General features: G+C 59.1%; 1 protein-coding gene across 2 annotated transcripts in view; it reads right to left on the bottom strand.

Moving 5' to 3' along the window:
• The window catches only part of EEFSEC (eukaryotic elongation factor, selenocysteine-tRNA specific), a 115,590-nt gene that overhangs the window by 62,390 nt on the left and 33,160 nt on the right, over positions 1-20,040 (bottom strand). For both annotated transcript variants that reach the window (XM_088831894.1, XM_088831893.1), the window contains exons 2-3: positions 7,449-7,656; positions 97-193 (exon numbers count right to left, since the gene is read on the bottom strand). In XM_088831894.1, coding sequence (XP_088688020.1) covers positions 97-193; positions 7,449-7,636 — 285 coding nt within the window. In that variant the 5' untranslated portion in view covers positions 7,637-7,656. The remainder of the gene's footprint in view (positions 1-96; positions 194-7,448; positions 7,657-20,040) is intronic.

Raw genomic sequence — 20,040 nt, 5'->3', positions numbered from 1 at the left:
ACCCCGGCCCTGCGAGGGGAGACCCTGGTTCTGCTTGGGTTTAACCCGTGAGGAAGGGCAGAGAAGCGGAGCCCTGCGTGGATGCAGCTGACATACCTCGATGAGCTCCGGGATGCCCTGTGGAGCTTCCGTTTCAGGGGCGTCTGGTCCCCCAGGCTTGGCCGCAACGGGTATGACAGGTGCGCCCCGGAACCTGGAACAGAGACAGGCCCACCAGGGTCACCGAGCACGTCCGGGGCTGCCCAGAGGACCAAGCGTGACGGGGGCCTCCCTGCCGGAGGGACTGCGGGGTGGCCGTCACGCTCCCGCCCAGTGACCCCATGCGGAGGCCCAAGGAGCACCTCGTGCTGAGCCACAGACATTAAAGGGGGCCCTGGGTTTAAGCTCCTAGCTGAGCCCCCCTGAGGAGGCGCAGTGAGGCCCAGGCCCCGTCCCTGAGTAAAGACCCCCGGGGAAGACCACCGGGCCCTGCCCAGCCTCCCGCAGGGACTCAGGATGCGCGGGCACCCTCAGGCCACTCCAGAGCCTCCGGCCTCCCGAGCCCTGCCTCTTTAAGCAAAGACTCCCACAGAATAGACACTGATGTTTTCCACTGGAAAACAAACAAAAGCCACAAAACAGGAAAGAGAAAACATTCAACTTGCACTCCCATCGCTGTGGTGGGACTCATCATTGTAATCCCAGCTTCCAACCTTGGTCTCTCTGTGCATTGCCAAGGAACTACTTTTTCATATTTTGGTTCCATTAGCACGCAGTTTCATATCCTTCTAGTTTATTTGCCAGTATATTAGAAAGACATTTCTGTTGAAAAATAACCACAACAATAATAAGACTCACCTGACTAAGCCGAGAATACGACACGGACAGTCTCACTGAAAGCCCAGAAAGCCAGGACGGAAGCATCCCCATCTTACAGATGCGAGGCAGCAGCTCAGAGGCGGGTTAGTCCGCCCTGAACCCCCCGTCAGTGGCAGGGCCGGGCTGCAGGCAGCGCCTCCGGAGCTCGGGCTAGTGGCCCGGGCTGCCTCTGCCCTTAACAGCTGCACCACCGTGGGGCCTGGGACACGCACGCTGTCCCCACGAGTGGGGCTCATCCAGAACACTTCAGATTCCTCACTGTTACAAATAACACTGAGGTAAACACGCTGGTGGATACGCCGTGATTTGGGCTACATTCAGGGGGTGCTTGTCAAAGACTCCACAAACTGGAAAATCAGTGACATGTGGAGTAAAGACACTCAAAGAGGCTCTTCACAAGGGCACTGGAAACGTGATCAGAACCGGCCTTCTCAGAACCCTGCAGATCAACAGAGGCCCGCAGCCGTCCACGGAAGGCTCAGTCAGGAGAAACAGCAGGATCTCAGCACGAGCCCCTCGGCAAGGGGCCTGCTGTGGCGCTGCAACCTGCCTCGTTGCCACGCACCATCCTCGCCCCTGCAGGAGCCTCAAGCACCCGAGTCTCAGTCAGAGTGGAGACCAGCAGCCCGGTGGCCACTGCGCGCGGCAGCGTGTCTGCGCCCCTCGGAGCCCCTTCCCGGGAAACGGTGTCATTTCTATTTGGTGGCTCCTGGGGAAGCTGGCTCTCAGCCCGAAGTGGGGCGCAGGCCTGGCTCTCAGCCCGAAGCGAAGCGCATGAGCCCACGCGCACCTCGGCCCGCGCTCCACCGGCCCCAGGCCCAGGGCCACAGAGCAGGGAAGGCAGGCGCTGAGATTTCCAGTGATCAACCATAAAGCTTTCGGAAGTTCAATTATTGTTTATCCAAATGCTTTTGGGCACTGCACTGTAACAGAACACAACGGCGTGTTGGGCTGGTGTCTGGCCTTGTCCCAGGCTCCTGAGGACCTGGCCTGCTGGTCTGCTGAGCGCCCCGTGTGTCCTGGCTGCTGGCTCCCGGGGGACAGGCGGCCACTGCCCAGTTTAGACCTAGGCTGCCGTCTGGGCTCTAGGGGCACAGGGATGCTGGCCAGACATGGCAGCAAGAGCCCAGAGCACAGCGCCTCCGCCCAGCAGCACAGGGTCGGGGGAGAGGGCGCCTCCTCTTCCCAGGCCCCCCCACCGCCGCCACTGCGGCTCCTCACCGTGTGAGCCAGGCCCAGACCCCCAGGCTCCCCCACCACCACCGCTGAGGCTCCTCACTGTGTGAGCCAGGCCCAGACCTCCTGCCTGTACATGCAGGCTGACCTTCGTCAGCACACAAGACCCACCTCAGATCAGCTGAAACCACACACATGGGTATCTGTGTGTGTGATGCACGTAAAAGGTGCACACAAGGCAATCTGAGCTTTAGATCTGGAATAGCAAAATGCAGAGTAATGGTATTAAAAAATATGAGCGATACTTACGATTCCTTACTTTGCTCACAAGTCAAGCCAGACACAAAGCCAGGGGTGCCTGTGGCCAGCTGGCTGCGAGGGAGAGCCCCAGCCCAGGGCGGAGCGCACAGTAGCTGCTCCACACGTGACAGCTTGTGATGAAGCCCCCAGACGGCCGGGCCCCACATCCAAGGCTCCCTGACGATAAACACGCCGAGGCCAGACCTATCAGCTCGCACTCCACGGAGGAGGAAACTCAGAGGCCGGACAGGAAGTCCATGCCGGAGACCATGTCAGCTGCGAGCAGGTGTGCAGCACGCGCTGTGCGGGGGCCGCCGGGTCTGGGGGCTTGTCGCCCCTCAGGCCCAGGGAAGGGGTGCTGTTAGCAGACAGCTTGGTTAGAACAGAAACAGGAGGGAACCAGAGTGGGTCTGGGAGAAAGAGTCCCTAGGATGCTGTTAGACGACAACTGCAGTGGAGAAACAAACAGCCTAGAACTCAGAACAGCGTCGGTGTGTGATAACAGCCACCTCAGATTACGTGCGTGTGGGGGAGACAGACAGGGGCCCCGGGAAAAGCACTGTGATTTGATGCGTTGGGAAGATACAGGTACATTGTTACCTTCTATTTCTATTTCTGTTAACACTGATAAATGCTTATGCAAGAGTAAATTTAAATGCCTTCAGAGATAAATCAAAAGAAGAGCTTGACTACAAAAAAGTTAGAAACTTCTGCACGTTAAAAATAAATAAATAAAACGGAAAGCCAACAAATGCTAAAGACTTATTTATGGGAAATGTGACAGGCAAAGGGTTAACTAATGAATCCTCATTGACAGTAAACACTCCTGAAAATCAAAAAGTAAGCATTAAAACTGCAAGAGGCAAGCAGACAAAACACGCAGGCGCAAGTTAAACACACAAAACGCAGCACTTTATACACATAAGAAAAGACCTTCAGTCTCACCAGTAACTAAAGAATCACATGCTATTATAACAAGAGAGAAGCAGCATTCTATCTGAGAGTTTTCAAATCCATTTTTAAATTAGACACTCCGTTCGCCTGTGAGAAACGTCAAGGCGCCCAGAGACGCACAGAGGGCTTGGAAGGGCTCCTGCCCTGTGTCCCAGCACTCTCTCAAGAGAAAAAGCTGACAGTACAGACACAGCTGAATGCTGGTCAAATGAGGATTATTTATTCACAAGAAAGAAAACTTAAGCCATTCCCAAGGGTCAGCAACAGAGTCACGGTCACACGGAGAACTGCTCTATAAAATGTTAAGAGGCAGAAGCACAAGTCAGGAAGGCAAATACCTCAGGACCACAGCTGTATGTTTAAAGGGGGAGAACTGAATTCAGCAAAGTTGCACGGTACGAGGCCAACACACAAAAATCGCCCTATATAGTGTTTCTATATATCAGCCAAAACAACCTGAAAGGGAAATGAAGAGCAATTCCAGTCCTAACAGCGTCAAAAAGAATGAGCTCTTTAGGAGCAAAGCTAACCAGGGACACGAGAGGCTTGTATACCAAAAACAGCAAAACTCGGACACGAGGCACCTGCAAAGATCCAACTAAAGACATTTGTGTCAATGAACCGGAAGACTCACTCCTGCTAAGGTGCCCATTCTGCCTAAAACCATCTGCAGGTTCAATACAGGCCCTATCACAATTCCAATCACCATTCTGTGCTGAAATGGAAAAGGAGATCCTCAGATTCAGATGGGAACTGCAAGGAGACCCCAAAGTCAAAACCATCTTGAGAAAGAGGCAGGAAGGTGGAGGGCTTAGCTTCCCGACGCAAGGTTTCCACAAAGGGGCAGGGGCTGAGGCAGGCAGTGCTGGCCAGGACAGACAGGGGCCTCTGGAGCCCACACGTAGAAGGGTGAAAGGGAAACGTGGTGCTGGGAACACTGGACATCTGCAAAGGAACGAGGTGCGCCACTAATGTAGCCCAGACAGAAACGCTAACCAACAGTGGGGAAACGCCTATACTTCATAACTAGCACAATAAAGTTCTCAGACTAAAGAAACGGGAAAATCCTCGCGACATCGAATGTGGCCACCATTTCATGAATGTGACACAGAAGCACAGGCAAAAGAGAAAAAGAAAGAAATTGGATTTCATCAAAATTAAAAGCTTTTGTGCATCGAGGAATACTATCAAGAAAGTAAGAGAGCCTACAGGATGGAGGAAAACATCTACAAGTCTGCCGTGGCTCAGCCTTCAGAATACGTAGAGAACTCCTTCAGCTCAAGAACAAAACACCTGATTAAAAATCGGGCAAAGGATCTGACGGCCATTTCTCCAAAGACAGACAACAGCCAACACACACAGAAGGGTCTCCGGAGCAGCCACCAGGGAGAGGAAACCAAGACCGCAGTGAGGCACCCTGCACGCCTGCTGGCATGGCTGCGGAAGAGAGGGCGCACAGAGACGGGAGCCCCAGGGCGCCAAGCAGGACGCGGCACGGGGCCCCTCAGAAAGTCACGGAGACAGTGAAGCGCCCTGTGCCCTGGGGCCTGCTCCCAGGCTCACACCCGAGAAGACTGCAGCAGGGACTAGGATGGAGCCTTACACCCCAAGTTCCCAGCAGCGCCACTCCCCACAGCTGAGAGAAAACAGCCCGTGTCCATCAAGAGGTGAACGGATAAGCAAAACATGGCCTAAACCCAGTAGAAAAAAGGGCTGCGTGTCTGACACACGCCCCAGCGCAGATGGGCCTGGAGCCCTGTGTTCAGCAAAGCGGGCAGACAGAAGGCCACATGTGGCCTGATTCCACTTCCATGATGTCCCAGAACAGTCAGACTCCCAGAGACAGAGGCAGAGAGGCCAGCAGGGCCCGGGGTCAGAGGGGAGCAGGGGCCGGTCAGTGGGGACAGGGTTTACGGGGACCATGAACAAGGGTTGCACACAGCGGTGACACGGGCCCAGCTCTGTGAAGGCGTTCAGCGCTGCAACAGTGTGTTTACCAATGGACACAAGCACAAACATCGTGCCGTGCACCTGACTGCACTTTCTGAATGCGAAGACGGGGCGGGGTGACACGGCGCGTCCCAGAAGACTGCAGCGGGGCAGACCACGGTAGCAGCTGCTGCTCTGAGAAATCCTTTGGGGGCTTCACTTTATTTTAACAACTTTTCTCTATTTTCCAAAGTTTCTTTCAGTTACTCTTTGGATAGGAAAAACGAAGCACCGTGTTTTTACTACTCTCTAAGTTTTGATACATACATGGGTTGGCTGTCCAGATTTCTCCTTTCTAGACAGAAAGTTGCTTCACATTTGAAGCAGCTGTGACAAAGGATCCACCTGCAAGGGACCGAGAGGAAAGGAAAAGTGAAAGTGGAAGTCGCTCAGCTGTGTCCGACTCTTTGTGACCCCATGGACTGTATAGTCCATGGGATTCTCCAGGCCAGAATACTGGAGCGGGTAGCCTTTCCCTTCTCCAGGGGATCTTCCCGACCCAGGGATGGAACCCAGGTCTCCCGTACTGCAGGCAGATTCTTTACCAGCTGAGCCCCCAGGGAAGCCCCGTGGCTACTGAAAAGGACTGAAGGGAGCTCTCAGCTACATGGAGGTAACAGCTCAGTTCTTCCCACGAGAGGGTCGCCCTGGCAGGCGCACCCGAGCCTCTCCACCCTCAGGCGCTGCGTGAGGAGAGCTGAGGTGTCAGCGGCCTTTCAGAGGCCAGTCTCCTTTGCATGTGCGATAAAGGCTGGGACTGACCTTCGCCCAATAAATTAAAATAGGAAGGGTAATTTAAAGGTGTACGTGAGAATTTTCCTTAAATTGACCTAATCTAAATGGTTGGTATTAATTGACCCTTAGCAGCATCTAAGCACTTCCCAGAAGGTCTCGTTTACAGCACACAACGCGGACACTGTACAGGAGCCCCAAGGACCTGGTCTCCCCTTTCTGACAAGTAAACAAAACCGCAGGGAGATCAAATAACTCACTAGAAAGAAGATATAACTTTTTATCTCCCTTTGTACAGTCTCACATCCACTTCCGCTGGGAATAACGAAGTCTGAATTCTTACGCAACACTTATCTAAATGTGTCGATTTTATCGGATTGATGAATTTTGCTAACAAAAGGCAGCGCTGGGAAATCTTCTATGACACATTTGGCCCATTCTTGGGGTTGAAGCTTTAATTTAACCAACTGGAGATTTCTGAGCAAGAGCAGGTGTTAGAGCCGAAAAAAGCATCATAGAGGGGAAAGCATATCCGTCTTTGTGACGGGGAGACAAAACCACCTCCACCGTGTGTGCGCCCCAGGCGGGAGGAGCAGGCGCTGAGGCTGGCGGAATCGGGGGTGGCGGGGCAGGCAGCAGCCGCGGGTCTGTCCTGATCAGAAGGCGCTGGCCACGAGGGGGCCAAGGACACAGCCAGGCTGTGTCCATGGGTGTCTTCAGCTCTCGCCTCCGTGGCCGCCGAGCACCCAGGGGGCTTTCTGCCCCACGGTTCCCCCACCGCTCCTGCCCCCGGACCCTGAAGACCGCCAGCTGGAGTGGGACAAGGCCATCGGGCCTGCTCAGACCGCCCCCTCCCGGGGCTCTCCACTGTCTCCGGGACCCTCCCCACCACAGCCTGCTTCTCTCAGGCACTCCCCTGCACAAGTCAACGACGCCCCACTTCCCACAGGACAGAATCGTAAAGACCTTGGCATAAAATACTCCAGAGGGCCCCATGATCCAGCCTTTGTCCGTCACCCCTCCATCCACCTGTCCGTCTGTCCATCCAACTCCGTAAGCCTCTGAGACGGTCATGTCCAGTCGTCACCCAAACCTGCCCCCTTCCAATAACCAGGTCTCAGCTGAGCAGGCGGTGAGCAGACAGGACTGAGTCCTCACCCACAGGGTCTCGGGTCAGGGGGGCTTGGGGCCCTTTCAGGCCGTGTGATCCCTGGACCCTCGTGGGTGGGTGCCCGGCTCTGACCGCTCCCCCAGGACACACCCGCAGCGGCGGGCCAGCAAGACACAGGCAGCCTGGGTCCCTGAACGGGGCGCTGACGGAGCCACCTGCCACTCACATCAGGAAGCCTCCACTCTGGCTCCTCGTCCTCGGCACAAGCACCGCAGCCTCTACCCCGGACGCCAGCCAGCGCCCCAGCGCCCCTCGTCGGCGAACCTACTTGGTGCTCTCCAGGGTCTTCTGCATTTTCCTGGTCATCCTGTCGATGGCCGCCTGTCTCTTCCCTTCAGGCAGGAGGTCGGTCTTGTTCAGCACCACGACCAGCTTCTGGCAGGCGATCTGCCCGATCACGAGGCACTCGGCCGACTGGGTCTGCATCCCCTTGGTCACGTCGATGACCAACATCATCAGGTCGATGATCTGGGCCCCTGGGGGAAGAGAGGACGAGGTCAGAGGGGAATGGGGTGGCTGAGGGTGTGAGTGGTGACCGCAGACCCTAGCGCTGGGTGGGGGTCACCTGACCGGGAACGCCGGCCCCTCCCAGTTCTACGACTGGGTTTCCTCATCTCTAAACGGGCAGCTGGGCAGGCTCGCTGGGGGCTCCAGGAGCCCGTGTGCCCAGCGGCCTGGCAGCTGGAGGACTCACTCCCCGGCCGCCCTTTTGCTGTGCTCAGTGTTATTTTGTCAACCCACCGGGTGAAAACCAGAACCTCCACGCACCCTCAAGTCGCTTCTTCCTGATGCTGGCGCGGAGGGCCTCTACTTCTAACTTGAGCTGCTTGCCTTCCGTGGCTCTGCCCAGGCTGCTGTCTGACGGCTCACCAGCCTCCAGCCTCCGAGCTGGGCCGTGGACCGCCACCACCCTGTGGGGTCTCTGCCCGGGTCCCTGCCCAGCCTCTCCGAGTCCTGGCTGAGTCCCCCGTCACTGGGACCCGCCTGACAGCCACACTAGGATCGTAGCCCCCCTGCCTCCCACCCGTCCCAGCCTTCTTTTCCTGCCTCTTAGCTCCTCTGCCTCCACGGCGCACTGGGCGCTGCCTGGCCTCCCCATGGAGGAGGGTGGGACACGGATGGATACTGTTTCCCCTTCGGATTGGATTGTTACTCTCTGTTGCCAATTTAAAGACACTTTAACACTGCTGAGCCGAGGGGAGGGGCTGGGGTGCCTGCAAGGGCCCTGTTGACACTGTTTCCTTTAAAGAGACGCTGTAAACACTGAGAAGCTGTCCTGGGTGGGGAAGGCGCATTCCAGGCCTCTCTCCTGAGTCACCTTTGGCTTTTCTGACTCTTTCCTTTCCACGCAGAAAGGTTTCCTTTTTATGTGGAAATGGCCAGTCTTTCCTTTTCCCCCTTTTGTTTCTGGGCGTTGTGTGTTGCCTGGGTATTTTTTACTTTCAGGGTTATACGTATTTTTTCATGTTTTCTTCCAGTACTTTTACAGCTTTAAATGTCTCTGCTTCAGAGACTTCGCCGGCAGTCCGGCGGTTAAGAATCCACCAGTCCAGGTTCGACGCATAAATTTTCCTCTGTTCATTTCTTTGCATTTGTGCTTTTTTAATAAAATTCTTTTTCAGAAAAAAAAAAAAAAAATCCACCCTGCAGTGCAGGCAGCGTGGGTTCAGTCCCTAGTCGGGGGACTAAGATCCCACACGCCGCAGAGCCACTGAGTGCCACAACCAGAGGGCCGCGGGCCGCAGCGGAAGATCCGCCAGGACCTCAAAGACAGAACCGAGACGCGATGCAGCCAAGCATGTGCAAACATACGCACTTTCAGGTCTGTGCTTGAGACTGACCCCTGTGGGATGCATTCTGGCCGAAAATGCAAGGTGGAGGCCTAACTTGAGTGTTACACGGATGGCGACCCATCGACCCATCGTCCCCGAGTCACGGTAACATGCTTGCTCTCCTTTGCAGACCCGGACAGTGAGACTCGGAGAGGAGAGGCGCACACGGGGGACCCTGCAGCCGGGACCCCGCGTGCCCGGCGGCCTGCCCCCAGCCCCGCGGGTGCCGTGTCGCGAGGCTCCGGCGTTGGCTGGCTCCTGGCTCTCCCTCCTCTTGGCAGGCGTCCAGCACCTCTCTGCTGTCTTGTCCTCGGCTGTTTATTTTTTTCTCGTCTCCGACACGGCTGGCTTTGTTGTTTCTCCTGTTCCTCCTCTGCTGACATGGCCCTGTCGTCCTCCCAGGCTCTTCAGGGGGTGGTGAGTGAGCGGCCCTGTGCCCCCAGGGACGGCGCTCGGCTCGGGTCGTCCCGAGGACGCTGGCAGCGTGCCGCTGCGCCCTGTCCTCTCCCAGTCCTCTTGGCTTCCTCGGAGGAGCCTAGCCCACCTGCTCTTTGGGACGCTGCAGGGGCCCAGGGACTCAGGAGTGCAGGCCCTGGCCTGCAGGCAGCTGGCGGTGGGAAGCGTGGACGTTTGAACTCAGACAGCTGCGAGCTTGAAGCTCTGCTTCTTAGTATCCTGTGCCTGGACCTCCGCCTCCTATCTGTGAGAAGGGGGTCTCCTCCTCGTGGGGCCAAGCCGAGGGTCAGAGCTGGAGCGCAGCAGGCAGGACTCACAGGCGCATGTTCGGTCAGGAGCTGGGCCGCTAGCACAGACGCCAGGCTGGGGCAACTGGCAGCCGTGGGCCCAGCAGGACGGCTCCTCGGCCGTGTCGGAGGCAGGCCCGGGGTGGCCACAACCACCGACTCCGAAAGATTCTACCTGACCCTCCTTGGGCTGAGTGTGGGCAGTCTGTGTGGGCTAAGCAGTGTCCTTCCCCAGGCCACCGTCCACAGCTGGCCCCACACTGGCCCGCTCCCAGCCCGCGGGCCTGTCCCTGTGGCCAGAGGCCGCTCTAGGGCTCCTGCGGGTCCAGCAGCATGCTGGGTCTGCCAGACCCAGGGTCAGCGTGCCAACAGGAGTTGCTCAGACTGGTGTGGCCCCTCCCGTTCTGTTAGGACAGGGAGCTGGGCCTCACAACTAAGGCGCCGTGGGCCCTGGGTGACCTGGGGGGACACGGCCAGCTTGGCCCAGGTTTCCCGGCCTGGCGGCTCCCTGCTGGGCAGGGTGTGTGCGTGTGTGTGTGTGTGGGGGGAGGCAGCCCCCTTTGCAGACCAGGTTCAAATGGTCCGGATCTCCTGCCCACTGGGACACGTGCTCCTGCCCACTGGGACACGTGTGTGTGTGTGTGTGCGCGCGTGCAGGGGGCAGCCCCCTTTGCAGGCCAGGTTCAAATGGTCCGGATCTCCTGCCCACTGGGACACGTGTGTGTGTGTGTGTGTGTGTGTGTGTGCGTGCGTGCAGGGGGCAGCCCCCTTTGCAGGCCAGGTTCAAATGGTCCGGATCTCCTGCCCACTGGGACACGTGTGTGTGTGTGTGCGCGCGTGCAGGGGGCAGCCCCCTTTGCAGGCCAGGTTCAAATGGTCCGGATCTCCTGCCCACTGGGACACACAGCGCTCCAGGCCACGGGCTGGCACTCACCAGGGGCCCTGTGAAGGGCCTCCCAGATGCTGGTCAGAACCGTTCCACGTGGTCGCGACTCCTCTCCCTCGCCCGCCATGGAAGAACCATCCCAGCAGCGCACGTCCTAGGGTTCCTGCGCCTGAGGCGCTTCCCACGGCCCTCATGAGGCACCTCCTGCAGCCTTGCTGCCGTCCAGGGACTCCACCTGAGGCTTCCCGTGCATGGAGGCGCTCACTGTGCTGGGAAACGCTCCTGATGATGGCAGGACGCCGGCTTTCACCGCAGTTCTACACTGTGGCTTGTCGGGCACCTACACCACTTCTTGAATATTTAACGTCACCAGTTAAAGTTTTTTCTGGATTTTAAATTCAATATTACTTCTTATTTATGATGCCCATAGCAACTCAAACTTGGGTTAACGATCTGGTTTTGCTAAAATGGTTAACATTTTATATTCAGTTTCTCCCGTTGAAAACTTTTTTCCCCCAAACACATTTCCCTCCTTTTAGTCCCAGAAGGAAAATTTCATCTCACAGATAACGTGTTAAATACTGACCTTTATATGTCTTTCTTTACTTTTATTTCCAAAACGATTAAGATACATAATCTATGGAATTGGAAATTGTAATTTTTAAAAGTACTGAGAAACTTCAGCCCTGTTCTAATTGCTCTGCAAACCTTGAAAGGACTCTGCAGTCCGCAGAAGCAGATGGAAAGCGCTGATAGCCCAGGAAATACAGAGGGGCGCTTGTGAGTGGCGAGGTTTCCACTTGTGCTTCCCACCCACTCGCTCCTTCTGGCCCCGCAGCCTCAGAGTGATTTCCTACCCCGGGTTCATGGGAATCGGAAAAGACACTGCGATTCATTCTGTGGAAATACTGGGGATTTAGAGAAAGACAAGACGGGCCAGTTATGTCACTTCCTGTCCCCGGATCAAAGTGTGGGGAAGAAACAGAGTGACCGGGGGCTGGGGCCGGGCGCGGGTGGCTCCTGGCTCTGACCCGGCTTCCAGTGGGGCCCCTCGAGGCGCTGTGACCTCAGGACCCCTCAGAAGGCCCTGGTGTCGGCTGTGCCGAGCGCCTACTGCGGAGGCGGTGTGCGCGCTGGAGGGAGGTCGTGGACAAAGCCGAGTGTCCGGGTCCCGTCTGCACTGGCCCTTCTGGGCCTGGCAGTCTCCTCTCCCATCCCGAGGATCACAGGAGGCACCAGAGGCGGGTGGGCAGGCGGGTGGACAACTCGAGCCTCCCCTTGCAGCCCCCGGCCACAGCAAGGCACTCAGGCCGCTCTGCATGCCAGCAGGGAGCGGACCCTCAGCGTCAGGACGGCATTCCTGGTCAACCGAGGGGAGGCTGGGGAGGCCGCCGTCTGCCCGCTCAGGCCCACAGACTGATTAAGCCCTGCCCCAGCTTGAGCCTGTGCTGAAGGCTGTGAACACAGACGAAAAACCAGGCCCCAGTCTGTGAGCTGCAGCGCGGGAGGGAGGGGCTGGGCAGAGGAGCAGGAGTCATAGCGGGGGCGGGGGGAGAGACGCCACGGGGCCGCCCCGATTCTGGGGTCCAGTGGAGGTGGGGTGGGGGGACCACGGGGCCGCCCTGATTCTGGGGTCCAGGCAGGAGAGGACTGTGGGTGAGGCAGCTGGACTGGGGCTGGTCCCCGTTCAGAAGGACAGGCCGACGGGATCCTAAATGGAAGCATGAAAGCCTCTTGAAGGGAGTCTTTAAGGGTAGACCTTTCAGAGGACTTCTTGAGCGGTAGGGCTGATAAAGATGGCGCACGGAGGGAGGACCGGGGGCTGGAGGGCTGGAGGGTGGGAGAGCCTGCGTCAGGGAGGGCGTGTGAGTCACCCGTGCCCCACCCACGGACGCTGCTGCTAGTATTGGGGACTTATGTGTGTTTAGAGCGAGTCCTTTCTTTGGAACTCAAATGCACTTATATTAAATACAACTTTACATGACTTCCCTGGTGCTTCCCTGGTGGCTCAGAGGGTGAAGCGTCTGCCCGCAACGCGGGAGACCCGGGTTCGATCCCTGGGTCAGGAAGATCCCCTGGAGAAGGAAATGGCAACCCACTCCAGTACTCTTGCCTGGAAAATCTCAGGGATGGAGGAGCCTGGTAGTCTATAGTCCATGGGGCTGCAAAGAGTCGGACACGACTGAGCAACTTCACTTTCACTTTACATGACAGTAAATGCATTAAACTTTCTGTAAGTAGAAGTTAACTGGACTTCCCTGGTAGTACAGTGGTTAAGAATCTGCCCTGCAATGCAAGGGACACGTTTGATCTCTGGTCTGGGGCATCCCTGGTGGCTCAGGTGGTAAAGCGTCTGCCTGCAACGTGGGAGACTTGGGTTTGATCCCTGGGTCGGGAAGATCCCCTGGAAAAGGAAATGGCGACCCACTCCAGTGTTCTTGCCTGGAGAACCCTGTGGACGGAGGAGCCTGGTGGGCTACAGTCCATGGGGTCGCAAAGAGTTGGATGCGGCAAGCACTGAAGCCCACGTGCCCAGAGCCTGCGCTCCACAGCAGGAACCCGCGCACGGCAGCCAGGCGGAGCCCGAGCTGCCGCCACCAGGAGAAACAGCTAACGGGAGACAAACGACAAACCAAAACACGGTCCCGCACAGCAGTCTGCTGAAGCATGAGGCAACACCGTGAGCCCCAGGCCTGCCGTGCACGAGGGGGTTGGCAAGAGCGCGCGAAGGACACGCTAGATCTAACCGACGGTCTCCCTGCAACAGAACGAGGGCTGGATGACCGTCGGGAGAGGCGTGACCTTCAGCCTCTCCAGGCAGGGGGTTAAGCGGGCTCTGGGCTCACACCTTCTCCCCGCCTCCGTCTCCCCAGCTGCCCTGGACGCCTGGGACAGAGCAAACACATGGCTCGCGGCGCCCTCCTTGGAGGGCAGCACAGGAATCGCAGGCGGTCTCTGCTTCCTTGGGGCAGAGGGCCGCAGCGGGTCGGCCAGCACACCTTCCCAGACGGAGGGGACTCAGGGGACGCAGGCACGCCGGGCTCCAGGGCCACCACAAGCCAGCAGTCCTGGCCGCACTTGCTTCCCTAAGCTACTGTGTCGTCTCCTACCTGGGGTAATCTTTTTAGCTGACTTTGCACAACAGCATGACTCCTGTTCAAGAGCAGAGAGAAGGAGCAGAAAATGGAATGTGAAATGTAGAAATAAAATAATTGTGGGCCATGAGCTATAATTTGATTTCATGCTTTACAAGGAAATGAAAGAAGGCTTCCTTAAAATGCGGGGTTTCTGCTCCCCCGCCCCTCCGCCCTGTAACCATTTTAGGATTTCCTCTCGCACCGAAGAGAAAATAGGATTGTGGAGAACGCTCGGCTCTCAAGTGTCACTGCCACTCAGGGGCCAGCTCGGTTTAATGTGAACTTCCCATTCTGGGTAAGAGGAAATTCTTCAATTAATAAACCGGGTGTGCGGAGGCCAGTCTTTAAGGTTTAATCAATTTCATCTGTACTTAGGATAAAAAGACTGACTATTCTAGTTTTTTTTTCCCTCGTTTTTCCTTCTTTAAAAAAAATAATAAAATGAATGTTTTATTTTAAATTCTTTGAGGTTCGTATCTCCTGTTTCAGGAAATATTGTCTATTTCATGCAGTGAGTATGAAAACTCCCCCCTCCTTTCTGACTTTTGCTAAGACTCTTTTTTCAAAAATAACTAAATTATCCCCTGCCCTCATATACTGTAACAGCTCAGGAGATGACACGAATTATACAGGATTTTGGCAGACACCTCAGCGGGGCGGGGGAGAGAGACAAATCGCCAAATATGGTGGGAGAGCTCCGTGCAGACAGACACTGAGGCTGGACGTGGGAACGTGAGCCGGCAGTTCCCTCGCCACCGGGACGTCTGGGCCGAACAGCCTCAGCCAGCAGGCTGGGCCACGTGGTCCGTGGGCACCAGACCTCAGGGTGAGCCAGGCTGGGTCCTCGCAGGACCTGCTGAGCAGCCAGAAACGGAAGGATCTCCGGGACAGACAACTCCTGAGCCTTTACTGCCTGGACCCCGGATGCGCAGGGCCCGCTGGGATTCGGGTGGGGTCGTGGCCAGGCCCCGTGGTGACGAGTCTGCGCCTCAGCTCCGCTCACCAGCCAGGCAGCGGGCCTGTGTGTTCATCTCCACGATGGGGAGCAGGCCACTGACAGCGACATGCGCTGTGTGCCCCATGTAGCCCTCGGGACGCGGAGCCCCCAACCCGGGTCCTCCCCGTACTCACGCATGCCTGGGGAAATGCTATTTTTAAGTCTGTGCTTTTCACTGCTGCTGCTGCTAAGTCACTTCAGTCGTGTCCGACTCTGTGTGACCCCATAGACGGAAGCCCACCAGGCTCCCCCGTCCCTGAGATTCTCCAGGCAAGAACACTGGAGTGGGTTGCCATTTCCTTCTCCAGTGTGTGAAAGTGAAAAGTGAAAGTGAAGTCGCTCAGTCGTGTCCGACCCTTAGCGACCCCATGGACTGCAGCCTACCAGGCTCCTCCATCCATGGGATTTTCTAGGCAAGAGTACTGGAGTGGCTTGCCATTGCCTTCTCCTGCAAATCCAGGGCCCATCGTGGGGACGAGCCTGAAAGCCTCATCACCGTACCGTGGCTGCAGAGACCATGGGTCTGCATGCGGCTGGTCAGGCGCGCCGACAACCCATCACCGCGAGAGAAACCCAGGGCTCACTGCACGGTGGGATCTCACACAGTGGGCGGGGGACCCAGGCAGGGGCACCTGGGGCGGAGCTGGCCCCGCCTGGCCCAGGGCCCCTCGGCCTGGCTCCTCAAGTGGCTCCAGGGACAATTTCTCCTGCAGACGCAGCCTGTGATCCCAAAGCAGATGTGTCCCTGGGTTTCGGGCTGTGCCTCCCCTCCCCGCGGACGTGAGTGAGGGCAAGGCCTGCAGACACAGGTCACCGCACATGGGGGCGCACGGGCTCCCCCTCAGCACCCTTCCTGCCTGCCTGGGGAGACCTGCTCTCCCACCTGCACACCGGGCTCACCTGTCACCTACGGGGCCACGGGCAGACCTCAGAGCCCCGGGCCTGGCACGGTAGGTGCTGAACCCGAGGTCCCAGCCTCACCGACCCCAGACTTGGATGAACGCCTGTCCCGAGGTGAGGGCAGTGGGCAAATTCGAAGGCCCGCAGGGCCCGTGTGGGTCTTGACCTGGAGAGGGAGGACGCCACGGTCACTCCTGGGGCCGCGCTGCAGGGGACGCCCCTCCTCGGCTCCAGCCCACATGGCCAGAGAGGAATGTGGGCCCGGAGTTGCCAGATCTTCTGATTTTTCAAAAGAAGCCAAAAATCTGGACCACTGTATGAACTGTGCCAACTTTTAAATGTTGACAACCAATTCCAAAAACATGTTTAAATTGTATGGCCCAAACAAAACATGTTTACTGGCCAAAGCCGGCCGGCAGCTCCCAGCGGAGGGTCTCCGGAGGGGGCTGGAGGACGCGGAGCAAACGCCCACTTCTTTGGCTGGAGAATCCTGCTGAGTCCTGGGCCCTCCCACCCCGGGTCTCGGGAGGAGGGCAGGGGCCGGGGTGAGGGTTCCTCCTGGAGGAGCTGGGCAGGGTCCCCACGGTCCCCAGGCGGGCCCCCCAGTGGGTACAGTGGGGCTTGAGGCCACGGGCCTGTGGCCAGAGAAACCTCAGCTGAGACCCGAACTCTCGTGGGCCCCGGCGGGGGGGGCTCTGCAGGCCTCACCCGGGGTTCCCCAGGCCCCCCCAGCCCGAGGACACCCCTGCAGCCTCACAGCCAGCCACTCTCTGGCAGGCATCCCCCCAGCGTCAGGCAAGGTTCTCCCACCGGCTCAGGGCCCCGGGACACGGGCAGCCTAAGGGGGACCCAAGATGACAGTTCTCCCAGGAGAGTGAGGCAGAAACCTCGTGGTCCTGGGCCAGCACGTCCCTGAGGACAGATGCCATCCCCGCCGCTGGTGTCCAACAGGGCCGGGCGCCCCGTCCAGCCTATGCCCTGCAGGTGGAGGCCCAGAGTGGCCGCGGCGGCGGGCACACAGCTCACAGCCCTGGGCCCACAAGCGCGGGGCCCCCCGAGTAGGCAAGACCGTGGGACGGCGCAAGGCCCCCGAGGGGCAGAGGGCAGGGCGCTGGGGCTGGCCCCCCAGCCTCCTCCATGAGCCCAGCCCGGATATCAACCCCATGTCCCGGGACCTGGGCACCCGCGCTCGCCCTTCCCCTGGTGCTGCACACAGGGACTGCAGCTCAGATGCCACCACCCTGTCTCGACCAGGCGGCCCTCCCCCAGGCTCCTGGGGGCCCACGATGCCCAGCACAGCCACGTCCTGTGACCCCCGCAGCCCCCCGCCACTCAGACTGGTGGTGAGCAAGCCCCTCTGCAGGGAACGCAGATAACTGGGGGGCAGTGAGGGCCCTGAACAGCCCACTGTGAGCCACGGGCGGACTCCTCCCTGGCCTGCGGCATGATATCCCCCGGCACACAGGGCGCCTGTGTTCCAGAAATGGTGAGGAGAGGGAGGGTGCAGGGTGGATGGCCGCATTCCAGGCAGGATGGCGTGCAGTGAACACCAGGGCCAGACCTGCAGAGGCTGCGTTCCTCAGGAGAAGACCCCCGGGACCCCAGTGATGGGGAGGAGGGGCGCTCGTGGGAGACACGCTGCGACTCCCGGTGGGGCAGCAAGCAGCCCAGGCAGCAGGCCCCGCCGCCCCCACCACCAGGGAAGGGGCCCCGAGACAACAGGACCAGGTTCTAGCTCTGAGCGGCGGTGCTTGGTGCCGTGGCCCCAGACACAGGCAAGCCCTTCCAGAAACGGGGCCCCAGCCACAGCGAGCCCCGAGGCAGAGAAGGCACCGCGGGCGCAGAGGGCTGGGAGGGTGAGGCCGGACAGGCTGCCCCGGGTGACAAGGTCGGAGCATGCAGGGTCGCGGAGCCTGAGAGCATGGTCGCAGGAATCTGTTTACTGGGGAAGCGGGAGAAAGCAAAGAAGGAAAGGGGGAAAATCTACCATAAAAAGTCAGTGAAATCAGCAGAATTCCTTCATGAAAAGGGTGGAATTAGCATATGGCCTCAGCTGCCAAGTGAGGCCACTGAAGCAGGCAACGAAAATGAGTTCAAGACACAATCAGACGTTTTTCTGGACGGAGTCAGAGAGGCTGAGCCGCGGCCACCCGCCCGGGGCCTCTCCCCCCGCGCCTGCCTCCCAAGCTGCCCCCCAGCCACACTGGGCCCCTCCGCGCTCTGTACGCGGCCCCCAGCATGGCCCACCCCTGCCCTCGAGGAGCTCTCAGTCCAGTGGGGAGACACAGATCCACAAGGTCAATGCAGTGAAGGACATCAAAGCAAGGTGCGAGGCCTGTGCTGAGCGAGCACCGAGGACGAGCATTCAGCGGCCAGGGTGGGGTGGGAGGGGGCCAGCCCAGCGAGGACGTGGCGGGGCTGCAGGGATGCGTCCCATGTCCCCCGGACCCTGGGGACGGGCCAGACTCCTCGGAAGGGCCGGAGGCGCCGACTGCTGGCTCAGGGACCAGACCCCACTCCGTTGCAACAACGCGGGATGGCTGTTACTCCTCCCCCATGCAGCGCAGCTCACACGGCCACCTGGGACGGAGCCTCGGGCCCTCGTGGGGACCGTCCGCCAGCCCCTCCGGCCCAGTTCAGGGGCCCGGGAGAGACGCTCAGGACCGGGGCCCAGGGGCGCCTGCTTCAGGGACTCCTGACAGTGGTCAGCAGCACAGGATCCCTGGGCACCTCTCCTTCAAGGACCACCAACCTCCCCTCTGTGATCACGGCATGGGGGCTGGCCCCTGGGCCCCGGACCTGAGCATCTCCCCCGCCCCCGGGCTCCGGCCCCGAGCGTCTCCCTGCCCCTGGCCCCTACACCCATGAGTCAGAGCCCACTCTGCTGCCTCTCGCACCCAAGCTGGGAGTGACGGGGCACAGCACCCTGTGCACAGACCCGGGGCGGGAGACAATACCCCACAGCGTCCACCAGGGCTCCTCGCAGCCAGGCCGTCTCAGGGTCGGGGCCCAGCCACCCTCGCCCCAGGGCGAGGTCTTTGAGAACATACACAGAGAAGGCGCCATGGCCACAGAACCCAGGATGGGCTGCCGACTGCAACGTTCCCTTGCAGGACACGAACCCGAACCGGCCGAAGGAAGAGACACGCAGGCCACACACGCCCCCGCCTCCCCTGTGGGCTCAGGGTACCTCGTCCGCCATCAATTTCCATACCAGCCACAAAGCCCTGCAGAGCCCTGGGCCCAGACTTCTCCCGGGGTCTCACTACGTGGGCGTGAGTGACTCAGACCCTGGCCATGGGACTGAACGCAGTCAGCTTGCCCCTGACCCCAGAGGTCAGGCAGTCGGGATGCTGTCTCTGGCCCAGAGCTGGTCCCCAGTCATCCCCAGCGGGAGCTCGGATGCGGTCCAGGGGCCCACCACAACCACCAGGGGATCCCAGTTTCAGGGGCTCTGTCCCAGGAAGACAAGACCAGATCCCTTGTTGGACAATAGTAAGGCTGAGCAGTCTGCACACCACTGCTCCCACAGCTGCTGATGGAGCCGTCCCCTCTGAAGAGCAACGGGAAACAGGCAGAAGCCCCTGGGAGTGCTCCGTACCTGACGTGTGTGCCCCTCAGGCTGGGTGGGCAGGATGAGGGGCACGTGGAGCTGCTGAGCAAGCCGTCAGAGCCCATGCGGTTCAGAGACAAGGCTTCCGGCCCAGGACACCGAAAGCAGGCCCTGAAAATTCAGAGTCAGGGTCCTCAGCAGGAAAGACACCCTGTGAGATGCTCGCAGGTGGGGGCTGCCCGGGTGGCCCAGCGGCTGAGACTCTGAGCTCCTAGTGTGGGGGGCCCGGGCTCGACCCCTGCTCAGGGAGCGAGACCCCACAAGCTGTAGCTGGAGAGTTCGCACTCCGCGACTGAGACCCGCACGGCTGCATAGACAAACCTGAGAAGAGACCCCCACGGGCGTCACCCACAGTGACAAGCCTCTCGGCTGCCCCCGCGTCCTCTCCTCTATTTTGAGCAGTTGAGAATTTCCTCTATTTTGAGAATCAGATTCTCAATATGCATAAATGACTGTGGTGGGGAGAGACTCTTAAAAAAATAACTGGTGAGGAGTAAAATCACATACACCAACTCCCAAGGAGCATTACCAAGCTTCGTGGGTCCAGCGGGAGGCGGAGGGGATGGTCTCAGGCCAGGGTGGTGGGCAGAGGCCCTGGGGGAAGGTCTGTGCAGCAGACACACTCTCCTCGGGGGCCTGGACCCCCTGGACCCCCCATGCGCGTACCGAGGGCCTGAGGTGGCGAGCCAGGCGGGCTCCTGGAGGTCCGTGGGGCAGTGGTGAGTCCAGGGAGTGGCCGGCAGGGCTGCTGC

The sequence above is a fragment of the Moschus berezovskii genome, chromosome 24 (genome assembly GCF_049115385.1).
Source record: "Moschus berezovskii isolate FMDL1 chromosome 24, NW_MosBer_1.0, whole genome shotgun sequence".
Lineage (NCBI taxonomy): Eukaryota > Metazoa > Chordata > Mammalia > Artiodactyla > Moschidae > Moschus > Moschus berezovskii.
Note: the sequence above shows the minus strand (reverse complement) of the source record. Positions and strands in the feature narration are given on the sequence as shown.